Source organism: Pinus tabuliformis, chromosome 7 (assembly GCF_031772625.1).
Source record: "Pinus tabuliformis cultivar Carrire ecotype Pingquan chromosome 7, CPIR1, whole genome shotgun sequence".
Lineage (NCBI taxonomy): Eukaryota > Viridiplantae > Streptophyta > Pinopsida > Pinales > Pinaceae > Pinus > Pinus tabuliformis.
The window spans coordinates 510749765-510762881 of NC_142293.1; the positions used below are offsets into that span (position 1 = coordinate 510749765).

At 36.4% G+C, this 13117-nt stretch overlaps 1 protein-coding gene across 1 annotated transcript; it reads left to right on the forward strand.

Moving 5' to 3' along the window:
• Positions 1-8998: 8998 nt before the first annotated feature.
• Positions 8999-10356, forward strand: LOC149248298 (histone-lysine N-methyltransferase ATX4-like). The gene is made up of 2 exons (XM_089448909.1): positions 8999-9285; positions 9477-10356. Exons 1-2 carry the CDS (start codon positions 8999-9001, stop codon positions 10354-10356), a joined length of 1167 nt encoding a protein of 388 aa, XP_089305035.1.
• The last annotated feature ends 2761 nt before the right edge of the window (positions 10357-13117 follow it).

The following is a 13117-nucleotide window of genomic DNA, read 5'->3' on the forward strand; positions in this document are numbered from 1 at the left end:
GGGATACTCCCACCATTCCAGAGAAGCTATAAACAAGAGATTAAAAACAGAACGAGAAGAAGATCCACCACAGTTCTCTTCATACAGAAACCGTCTTTCTTACTGCCAGGAAAATGAAAAAAACCGATTTCGCTTTGGGAAATCTGGAGTTCATGGATATGGTCTTTTTACTATCGAACCCATTCGAAGAGGGGATATGGTGATAGAATATCGGGGCGAAATAATAAGAAACAGTGTTGCCAATGTAAGAGAAAAGAGATATCAATCAGAGGGTAAACAATCAACGTACTTCTTTGCAATCGACAAAGAAACAGTGATTGATGCCACTAAGAAGGGAAATGTGATGGAAATTTCTGTTCATTTCAAACACACACGAAAATAACACAGAGAGAACAACGCTCTGGTTTTCTACAGGATCTTAATCATATAAAATAAAAATAAAAACTATTACAGAATTGCCTTCCTCGACTCAGAGGGATTTACAACAGGAACTTCAGTTCCAGAATCTGATTCCACTATCTTAGAAAATTATCTTCAGCACTGCTGTGCGTTGCAGAGAAGAAAGAGAAGAAAAAGCTCTTCATGCTAATACTCTCTACACTCGTCTCTTGCTCTTGCATTCCTTTTTATATCGAACAACACAAAAATATCTTTTACAATACATGTTGCTTTACCCTACTTCCGTGAAAATAAAGAATAATAAAATTTAAGATTTCACCTACATTTACCGACCCTAGTAAATATCATTTATTACACAGCTCAAAATATCCTATTTGAATTTAATGCATGGCTTATCACACCATCGCATCGCAGATAATACAAGCATGCAACGAAGGGTGACGAGGGAAAGTGCGATATGCGATCTGCGATCGCATCGCAAAGAAAAAAATCTGCAAGTTGAAATTACCATTCCAACGCTCCCCTTTAATTTTAACTGCTGGGTTTTTCCTGCATACCCAGGCATTTCCTGAAATGATCAAAGCTTTTCTTTGCCAAAGGTTTTGTCAAGATATCAACTAGCTGATCCTCTGTTCTGCAGTGCTGCAAAACAATCTCACTATTGTTAACCAATTCACGTATGAAGTGAAATTTGGTGTCTATGTGCTTTGTTGTTTTATGAAAAACAGAATTTTTAGACAATGCTATTGCTGAGCTATTGTCACAGTAAATGGTTGTGCCCTTTCCTTGTTCATGACACAAGTCTCTGAGAACTCTTCTCAGCCATACTGCTTGGCATGCTGTTGTTGTTGCTGCCACATACTCTGCCTCTGCTGTTGACAAAGCCACAACTGGTTGCTTCTTGGAATCCCATGAGATGGCTCCCGATCCCATATGAAACACATATCCTGATGTGCTTTTCCTATCATCAACACTTCCAGCCCAATCACTGTCAGTGTAACCTGTCAACATGAAACTTTCAGAAGAGGAGTATAAAATACCAAACCCCTTCGTTCCATTCACATACCTTAGAATCCTCTTGGCTGCCTGCCAATGAGTCTCTTTCGGTCTTTCCATAAATCTGGAGATTAAACTCACAACATGCATAATGTCCGGCCTAGTTGCAGTCAAGTACATAAGGCTGCCAACTATGCTCTTGTACAATTTTGGATCAAAATCCTTGCTGCTGTCTTCTTTGGTCAATTTCAACCCCATTACAGTTGGAGTCACAGCTGCCTTGCTGTTCTGCATGTTAAATCTCTTTAACACTGCTTCTACATATTTATCTTGAGAAATGAAAATGCCATTTTCACTTTGGTCTACTTCAATTCCAAGAAAATATCTTAAGAAGCCTAAGTCAGTCATTTCAAATTCACTTTTCATGGCTGCTTTAAAATCAGCAATGAGAGAAGCATCATTGCTTGTAAAAATCAAATCGTCTACATATAGAACAACGATAAGAATCTTACCGTCATTCTCCTTTATGTAGAGTGTAGGTTCACCATCACACTTGTCAAACCCATTCTCAATCAGATAAGCATCTAATCTGATGTACCATGCTCTTGGAGCTTGCTTCAGCCCATAAAGAGCCTTCTTCAGTTTACAAACTTTATGCTCTTGGCCTTCAACTTCATAGCCCGGAGGTTGATCCACATAAACCTCTTCTTTTAACACTCCATTCAGGAATGCAGATTTAACATCCATCTGATAAATCTTCCACTTGTGTTGTGCCGCAATAGACAACACTGTTCTGACTGTTTCCATCCTTGCTACTGGTGCAAAGGTTTCATCATAGTCTTTGCCTTGTTGCTGCTTGTAGCCTTTCACAACAAGTCTTGCTTTGTGCCTGTCAATCTTGCCTTCAGCATTGCTTTTGGTCTTATAGACCCACTTAACACCAATGGCAGCTTTGCCTACAGGGAGGTCCACTAACTCCCATGTTTTACTTTTCTCAATTGCACCAATTTCTTCATTCATTGCTTCAATCCATTTATCTTCATTTACAGCATCTTCAAAATGGACTGGGTCATCAACATGACAATATAAAGCGAATAATGAATTCAGACCGGTATTGTTACTTACCTCTCCTTGTTCATAAATCTCATTCAGATTTCTGAATCTTGGTCTTCTTGGTGTACTTGGAGTTCCATCCGAACTTGAGGGTATATCTGATCCCTGTGGTGTGCTTGGAGAAGCACTTCCTTGACTTCTTAAGGTTGTTCGAATTCCAGATTGTGGTGTGGTTTGTTGTACTTGCTGTGGTGGAGGAGGAGCCACCAAGGAAGGATTATTTGCTGCTGTCCCTTCCTCTTCTTCTTCGTGAGACACAATTGTCTTCACATTCACTGTCTTCTCTAAGCTTCCATCCCAAGCTTCATCTTCAATGAACTGCACATCTCTGCTTACTATCAATTTCTTGGTGGATGGATTATAGAGTTTGTATGCTTTTGACTCATCACAATAGCCAATAAAGACACACTTCTCCCCCTTACTATCAAGCTTCTTCCTTAGCTGATCCGGTACATGTGCATATGCCACACAACCGAATACTCTCATGTGAGTGACAGTTTGCTTTTGACCACTCCATGCTTCTTCTGGTATTCTGTTCATGACAGCTTTAGTTGGGCATCTATTCAAGATGTAAACTGCGCAAGTAACAGCTTCTGCCCAATACTCATGCGGCAAGTGTTTTGCCTTCAGCATACTTCTGACCATGTCAAGAATGGTCCTATTCTTTCTTTTAGCAACTCCGTTTTTCTGAGGTGTATACCTAGCGGTGAACTGCTTTTGTATGCCATTCTCTCTGCAAAAACGCAGGAAGTCTTGGGAGATGTACTCTCCTCCTCTATCTGTTCTGAGCACTTTGATATAATGCCCACACTGCTTCTCAACAAGAGTTTTGAAGTGGCGGAATTTCTCAAACACTTCACTCTTCTCTTTCAGCATATACACCCATGTCTTTCTGGTGTAATCATCAATGAAAGTTAAAACATATTTATTTCCGGCAAATGATAGTGTTTGCATTGGTCCACACACATCGGATTGAACAATTTCCAATGGTGCTTTTTCCCTTATACTCTTTCCTGCTGGAAAGCTTTCTTTGTGTTGCTTTCCCAAGATGCAGCCTTCACAAAGGCTGTCTGGTTTCTCGATCAATGGTAATCCCTTTACCATTCCCTTTCTGTGCAACAAATTCAGGCCTCCGAAATTGAGATGTCCAAATCTCAAATGCCACAACCAATTCACATCTTTCAGTTGTTCCTGAAAGACTTCTTGTGTTACAGCTGCAATAGTTCTGCCTTCTTTCAAATCTGCCCTGAGTTTGAGAGGAAACATTCTATTGCTGGTCATTTGCACCTGTGCAATGATCTTCTTACTTGGAGGTATGTCTCTGATTGTACGCAAATCATCTTTGAAGAACACGTTGTAACCTTTGTTAATGAGCTATCCAATGCTCAAAAGATTACATTTCAGACCAGGTACATAGTATACATCTGGCACAATCATCTGTTCTCCATTTGTTGCTCGGATACTGACTCTGCCCTTACCCTTGACAGATATCGTACCATCAGTCCCTGTTGTTACCTCAGATTTCACATTTTCATCCAGATTGGCAAACATTTCAATATTTCCAGTCATGTGATTACTACAACCTGAGTCTAAGAACCAAAAATCTTCTTGTTTGTCTTGTGCTATGTTACATGTTAACAGCACGTTCTTTGGGTTCTTATCTTCTTCATTTGCGAAATTAGCATTATGCCTATTATTCATGTCACTTTGCTTTTTCCTACATTCATTGGCATAGTGCCCATATTTCTTACAATAATGACATTGGACTTGGGATTTAACATACCTTTGTCCATGAGCTTGTTGTTTGCTTGAACCTTCATCTTGGTTCTGATTGCAGCTCCTTCCGCTTGTGCTTGCAGGATAATTTCTGCCTCTGTTTTGGCTTCTTCCACGACCTCTGTTGTTTGCTCTGCCTCGACCTCTTCTTTGGCCAAAAGACATCTGAGTCTTGAATGCTTGCTCAAAAGAGGAATCTGTTCCTCTACTCAGTCTGTGTTCATGAGACAACAGAGAAGCACTCAGTTCATCTACCGTGAACTGTGAGAGATCTTTTGTTTCTTCTATTGCTACCACAATAGATTCAAACCTTGAGGGTAAACATCTCAAGATTTTCTCTACAATCCTTCTATCTTCAAGAACCTCACCATGAGATCTTATCTGGGTTATCAAGCCAATAACCTGAGTGAAGAATGAATCTATTGTATCAAATTCCTTCATGCTAAGATTTTCAAAGTCTTTCCTCAACATCTGCAGCTTTGCAGTCTTCACCTTCTCCATGCCTTGATAGGCAGTTTTGAGAATATCCCATGCCTCTTTGGATTTTGTTGCTGCTGCAATCCGTGGAAAAGCACTTTCATGTACTGATTGGAAGAGGAAAAAGAGGGCTTTAGCATCCTTCTTCTTGTCGCCCTTCAACTAGTCTCTTTCTGTTACTGTCAAAGCAGCCAGTGCTGTTGCATCTGCAGGTTCAGCATAGCCAGTTTCAACCAGCTCCCATATTCCTTGAGAAGCAAACAATGCCTTCATTGTTATGGACCAATAATTGTAGTTTTTCCCATTAAACTGTGGCAGTTGGGGATTTGTCAAACCTGTTCTAGCATCTGCCATCTTAACCTGTACTTGTAAAGAAGAGATACTGACTGTGTTTTGAAAAACAAGCAAAAACTTTCTCTACTGGAAAAATCTGCTCAACAAACTTCTTACAGCTCCTACAGTGAAAAACAAGCTCTGTTTTTTTTAACTCACTGAGTGCCTAGACTAGCTCTAATACCATGATGGAAATTTCTGTTCATTTCAAACACACACAAAAATAACACACAGAGAACAACGCTCTGGTTTTCTACAGGATCTTTAATCATATAAAATAAAAATAAAAACTGTTACAGAATTGCCTTCCTCGACTCAGAGGGATTTACAACAGGAACTTCAGTTCCAGAATCTGATTCCACTATCTCAGAAAATTATCGTCAGCACTGTTGTGCGTTGCAGAGAAGAAAGAGAAGAAAAAGCTCTTCACGCTAATACTCTCTACACTCGTCTCTTGCTCTTGCATTCCTTTTTATATCGAACAACACAAAATTATCTTTTACAATACATGTTGCTTTACCCTACTTCCGTGAAAATAAAGAATAATAAAATTTAAGATTTCACCTACATTTACCGACCCTAGTAAATATCATTTATTACACAGCTCAAAATATCCTATTTGAATTTAATGCATGGCTTATCACACCATCGCATCGCAGATAATACAAGCATGCAACGAAGGGTGACGAGGGAAAGTGCGATATGCGATCTGCGATCGCATCGCAGAGAAAAAAATCTACAAGTTGAAATTACCATTCCAACAAAATGCAACGCGTATGATCAACCATTCGTGTGCACCCAATTGTTTTTCGAGGATATTGCCAGTCAGTGCTGAGAACCGGATTGCATTGTTTGCGAAGAAAGACATTGAAGCTGGCGAAGAGATAACGTGCGATTACAAAATTATTTAATAATCAGATTTTTATATTTAATAATTCATATAATTATATATTTATATTTGTTATTAAATATATTCATAATCTGTAAATATTTATAATATAGTAAAGGGATAATGGTTCTAGTGAAAGTAAGTAGGTTTAATTTCTCTTTACGCAATTTCTATTCTCTGGAGACATGGTGGCTATTGTGAAAAAGAAATTGTACAAGTTGAGTATTCTTGTTCATTAGTTTTGGTAAAAATCTTATAAAAATCTACAAGGCATAAATCTGTAAATCTCTTGAAATTAAGATGAACATTAGCAATTGGTGTGATTTGATCTTGGATTTTTTACGAAATTAATCCTTTAAATTTACTAATTAATTAATATGTGTGTGTGTTTTTGTGTATGAGTGAGATAATCATTTATAAGGACCTAAAAAGGGCAGAAATCTATAAATCTCTTAAAATTAAGATGAATAGTATCAATTGGTGTGATTTGACCTTGGGTCTTTCTTGCAATTAATCCTCTAAATTTACCAATTAATTAATATGTGTGTAAGAGATAGAAATATCTTTATTTTTTATAATTAGTTGAAAATAAAATATATCTTTAAAATTTATATTTTATTCACTAACCTTTAATTTTAGTTGAAATATGTATATTTATTTCATTTTTTTAATAAATTAAAAATTAACTTAATATAATTATTTTTTTAATATAAATTAAAACTAATTTGATTAAATTAAAATCCAAGTAAAATGTTTTCAAATTTTAAAACATTATAGTGAGTTGTAATTTCAATTTTATAAACATTGGAAATATGATACTTCGATAAAAATAAAAATAAAAATAAAATTCAATTTATTTAATTTAGTATATTAAATCTCAAAAGAACTGTAATAGAGTTTCAAATAATTATTATATAGTAATAAGATAATAATTTAATAAAAAAATATCACTAGAGTGTTTATCCATAAATAATTTTATATAATTATTATGTTATTTTTTCAACTTTGTAATCATTTTCATGCAAAAACCACTTATACACATGAAAATGAATTTTCTTTCTATTTTAATTCCACATTCATTTTCTCCACTTACCCTCTTCCCTCCACATTTATTTCTACTTTTTTCATTTCCTCCATATTCATCCATCTCCCACATTCCCTTCTTTTTCATCCTCCTTATCCCTTATTCCTCTATGGTCAATTTTCCTTCTATCTTAATTTCATATTCATTTTCTCCACTTAGCCTCTTTCCTCTACATCTATTTCTCCTACATTTCCCATTTCCTGCACATTTCAACATCTTTGATATCCCTTTCTTTCAAGCTACATACCTCTTAGGAAAGAAAGATCATCTTTAGAATTCCAGTCATATATTAGGCGGGACTTTAAGGTTACTATCCACCGGTGGGAGAAGAATCGGAGGAATCTTAGCCTAGTCAAAAATCAATTCCAAGAAAAGGAGGATTTTATTTCTGAGTTATATCTCTTTGATGTAAAACCAAAACTATCAAAATATACTTTGAGCAACAAATAAATCGAGCGAGGGCACATAGCAACTAGGCTAGATCATTTTTCTAGGAGGAAGTGATTTTCTTGACTAGGAGTTATCGTTATCTACCACCCATCTAGCCTATTGTGGCTCTGATCATCACCAGTCAATCTTGCCATTGAATGAATGCCAAAAAGATGGCTCATTGATTTTCAATATAACTCCTGTGGGCGAATGAGATAGGGTTTCATCGAGGTTTTACTTTAACATGGGGAATTCTAGGAACAGAATTAGAGATGTGAGACGCCAGAGGGGCGATGCGGGATCATTGGGGTATGTATTTCGTCGCCATAATAGTGGGGATGATTACGGGGTGCCTGCAAATGGGAGGCTTCAGGCTCTGTTTTGCGATGTTAAAGATGAATCAGGGAAATTCAGAAATAGACCAACTAAGCGCATGAAAAGTACGGACACCGAGCAAGGCATAAAATTGAAGGGTCAAAACGCTACGGTAGAGGTTGGTGGAAGCATCTATCCTAACGAACCCAATAAGAAGCAGGTGACGGAGGCAAATCAGGAGCAGCAGTATGATGATTTTAGGGTTTCCAACCCATCTTCTCTGGTGGGGTTTGAATGTTCAGAGGGCCCGCGTCGGGAACAGTTTGACGTGGGTGATATCGTTTGGGTGAAGTCTAAGAGGAGAAAGGAGAGACCTGTTTGGCCCGCTAAAGTTAACCGCCCGGTGAAAGATGCCCCAAAATCTATGCAGAGCGTTTGTGTTCCTGGAAGACTTTGTGTTAAGTTTTTCCACATTAAAAATAACTCGGATTGGGCATAAAGATGGTTAAAGAAAAAAGGGTATTCCCTTTTTGGGAATACTTCAGAACATTAGAATACAAGAATCAGAAATTCTTGAAAAGCTCTTCTAAGGACCTTAAGGATGAGTTTTCTGAGGCAATTGAGGAAGCCAAAATAGCAGATTTCTTTTCTAGATGCAGGGTTATGCAAGATCAAGAAGAAGAAACAACGTGCAGCAGCTGTAACGAGAAGTTTCCAGCTTCAGGATTATTACCATATGTTCAGGCGAAGCAGCTGGGTAATTCATCTTAGAAGGGCTTGTTGATCTATGGAAATTCTTGAAAAGCTAAGGACCTTAAGGATGAGTTTTCTGAGGCAATTGACGAAGCCACAAAAGCAGATTTTTGGTCTAGATACAGGGTTATGCAAGATCAAGAAGAAGAAACAACGTGCAGCAGCTGTAACGAGAAGTTTCCCGCTTCAGGATTATTACCATCTGTTCAGGTGAAGCAGCTGCGTACTTCATCTGCGAAGGCTTTGTTGATCTGTCGACCTTGCTACAAGTTGTACAAGATCAATCAGTACTGTGGCATTTGCATGAAGGTACGGACTCCCACTTTCAAAATAGGTTGGCTTCAATGTCAAAAATGCAATATTTGGGTTCATTATAATTGTGATAATATAAGTAGTGAACAACTAGAAAACCTTATTGAATATTCCTGTCCTCAATGCACACCGAAGCAACCGGCCCTGGGAACCTCTCTGAAGGAGAAAAACCTTTCAGTGTTCCAGAGCACGTTACTGTTATTTGTAATGGCAAGGAGGCGAATTATGTGACTAATAGCCACTTAATCCTCTGTGAAGGCAATGAATGTGAAAAGGGTAAGTCGATGAGCCTGTCGCAATGGGAAAAGCACGTGGGCTCTAAGATGAAGAAATGGAAGCAAAGTGTTAGACTCAACGGTTCCAATCAGCATCTCATTGATTGGGGCTTAACAAGGCCTATGAAGCTGGGGTTCGTGGCCAGGTGGCCTTGGATTCTTTACCCAGGGAGGGAAGACACCATTCAGCAAATAGAGAAAGATAATTAAGAGGATGGCTGCTAGAACCATACAAACCAATCCAAGAAACCTGGATACCAAAAAGGTGTGCAATATGCCGCCGAGCTGAAGATTGGCATGATAATAAACTCATCATCTGCAATAGATGTAATATTGGAGTTCATGAAAATTGTTATGGTGCAAGTGAATCAGGGGAAGACTGGCTTTGCACAGCTTGCCAGAGTTTAAAGACAGACACTACTCCACAACGCTGCTGTCTCTGCCCTGTGATGGGTGGCGCCCTGAAACCTACAACAACATCTAGATTTTGGGTGCATGTTACTTGTGCTTGTTTTACTAATGAAGTAACTTTTGTGAATGATAAAATTATGGAACCTGTTGATGGCATATTGAAAATCAATCCAGGCTCTTTTCGGAAGTCACGCATAGTCTGTAACAAAATGAAGGGATTTTGCGTCAAGTGTATGGAATGTGAAACTTTTTACCACCCCACCTGTGCATTAATTGAAGGGTATCACATGGAGCTGTCCTACTGGAACAATAAAGGAAAGGATGTATGCACCTACATTTCCTATTGCGCCTCTCATAGGGTTCCAGATCCAAACGTGGGTGTAAGAATCCATGATCTAGATTCTATAAAAATGGGAATCCAAAAGGAAGTTGTTGCAATGACACATTCAGAAGATTCATCATATGAGAGTTCTTTTTCAAACGATGATAATAACCTAGAAGAAGTTGGATTCTGCAAAATAAAAGAAACATATGCATCTAGAACCTCTGTGCATAATCGTCTGAAAGCAAAATCCGGCATAAGTTCCATAATTCACCGACCTGTGGGATACGCCCACCATTCCAGAGAAGCTATAAACAAGAGATTAAAAACAGAACGAGAAGCAGATCCACCACAGTTCTCTTCATACAGAGACCGTCTTTCTTACTTCCAGAAAGATGAAAAAAAAACGATTTTGCTTTGGGAAATCTGGAGTTCATGGACATGGTCGTTTTACTATCGAACCCATTCTTAGAGGGGAGATGGTGATAGAATATCGGCGTGAAATAATAAGAAACAGTGTTGAGTGTTGAGTATTACTGTTCATTAGTTTTGAGAAAAATCTTATAAGGCATAAATCTGTAAATATCTTGAAATTGAGATGAATAGTAGCAATGGGTGTGATTTGAATTTGGGTTTTTTAACCAAATTAATCTTCTAAATTTACTAATCAATTAATATGGGTGTGTTTTTTTTATATAAGAGAATCATCTATAAGGACCTAAAAAGGGTATAAATTTGTAAATCTCTTAAAATAGTATTTTTTTTTCAGAGGGAAAATCAACATATGGCATAGGCCAGCAGATATTTACAATATATGGCCGAAGCCAGCACAATTCAGAATAGCCATTAGTATTTTTTTTTCAGAGGGAAAATCAACATATGGCCTAGGCCAGCAGATATTTACAATATATGGCCGAAGCCAGCGGAATTCAGAATAGCCATTACAAATCATAGGCCGAAGCCAGCAGATAACCAACGCAGAATATTTACGGCATAGCCATTACAAATCATAGGCCAAAGCCTGCAGATACCAAATCGGGGGGTCCACAACCAACCGTCGCAGGATTCGATCGCGGCTGGGGGGAGCGAAAGCCATCTGCCCCAGCCACTATGTCATGCACGTCGCGTAATTAGTGTGATTTGAATTTTGGTCTTTCTTTAAATTAATTTTCTAAATTTACTAATTAATTAATATGTCTGTAATAGAGAGAAATATCTTTATTTTTTATAATTAGTTGAAAATGAAATACATTTTTAAAATTTATATTTTATTTACTAATATTTAATTTTAGTTGAAATATGTATATTTTTTTAATAAATTAAAAATCAATTTAATATATTTAATTTTTTTAAGATAAATTAAGATTAATTTGATTAATTTAAAATCAAGTAAAATGTATTCAAATTTTAAAACGTTAATTTCATTCTTTATAAACATGGGAAATATGATACTTTAATAAAAATAAAATTCAATTTATTTAAGTTCATATATTAAATTAAAAAAAAAAAACTGCAATATTTCAAAAAATTGTTAATATATTACTTTCAAGTAATTTTATTTTTTATCCATCCACATGGATTTATTATAGAGTTTCAAATAATTATTATATAGTAATAAGATAATTATTTAATAATCTAATATCATTAGCAAGAGTGTTTATCCATAAATAATATGATATAACTATTATGTTATCTTTTCAAATTTGTAATCATTTTCATGTAGAAACCACTTATACACATGAAAATGAATTTATTTCTATCTTAATTCCACATTCGTTTTCTCCACTTACCCTCTTTCCTCCACATTTATTTCTACTTTTTTCATTTCCTCCATATTCATCCATCTCCCACATTCCCTTCTTTTTCATCCTCCTTATCCCTTATTCCTCTATGGTCAATTTTCCTTCTATCTTAATTTCATATTCATTTTCTCTGCTTACCCGCTTTCCTCTACATCTATTTCCCCTGCATTTCCCATTTCCTCCACATTCTAACATCTTTGATATCCCCTTCTTTCTTATCCTAGATATCCCTTATTCCTTTACATCCCTTTTCTCAAACACCACCTCGCTCCAGGTCTTATGATTCTAATCCTAAATGCATAGGTGTATATCGCCATTATCTTCTTGCTTGCTCTATATATATGTGTGTCATTTTTTAATCTTGATCCTAGTCAAATTATATTTTTCCAAAAGCATATTTCACAAGTCTCTTTTATTTATAAATATTATGAACATTTAGCAAATTTTTGCATTGATTAAATATGTTATCATTTTCTATAACGCAATTGATAGGGTAGGGTTAATAATTCATTAATCTTATCATTATTGCTTTTTCAATAAGTATTTCTCTAAGTCGCCTCAATGTAATGAGTTTTATTAGTTGATTGTGTGTGATATCATATTGGCTCTACAATGTGTTTGATTTACATATATATAGAGACATTAAAAATTATAGTAAGTTTTATTTATTTTGGAAGATTATATTTATTATCATTTATCAATTCTAAAATTTTGCATAATTTTTTTCTTTTAATTTTAGAAGATACATTTATGTAAATGATGTTTTTTAGAGTACATTTGGCAATGTTGATATTTGTTTTATTATTAGTAGGGTCAAGTCATTTGACATAATCATTCATTTTATTACCCCAAATCTATTTGAACTTGTAATAAGCTGAGTGCAATATAGGTGAAAGAAGGAATTTTTTTTAATCAAAATCAACTACTACATCATATAATGTAACCTTTACACAATGTAAATTAATAATGTAAATAACAAGGTGTTGTAGTAGCTACAACCACCCTCCAAAAATTTTCCTTAGCTTCATTTTGGAGCCTCCCTACCAACCTTTCGCAATAGCATGTCTTGCTTCGTCAAGTACACAAGCTTCAATAATTTTCTTGCAGAAAGGTAGCATGTTTATCAAAGTTTGATGCATTCCCCTCACATGTTGTTTCTCCGGACTTGGTCTAGCTGCAAGTTGAGCAACTCCCTCAAGAAATTGCACAATTCTGGAGGGAAACCATCCTTCCCTCCAGAAATTGCGCAATTCAGTCTGACAGCCTGATGGGCTCTAGAATTGTGCAAATCTGCAAATCAAGCTTCATCCAGAAAATTACGCAATACCTCCCAGGAGGGCTGGTCAACTTAGGAATTACGCAATTCTAGGCAGTAGTCAGCTGCTCTGCCAAGAAATTGCACAAATATCTTGGGCAATCAACCCAGCTCCC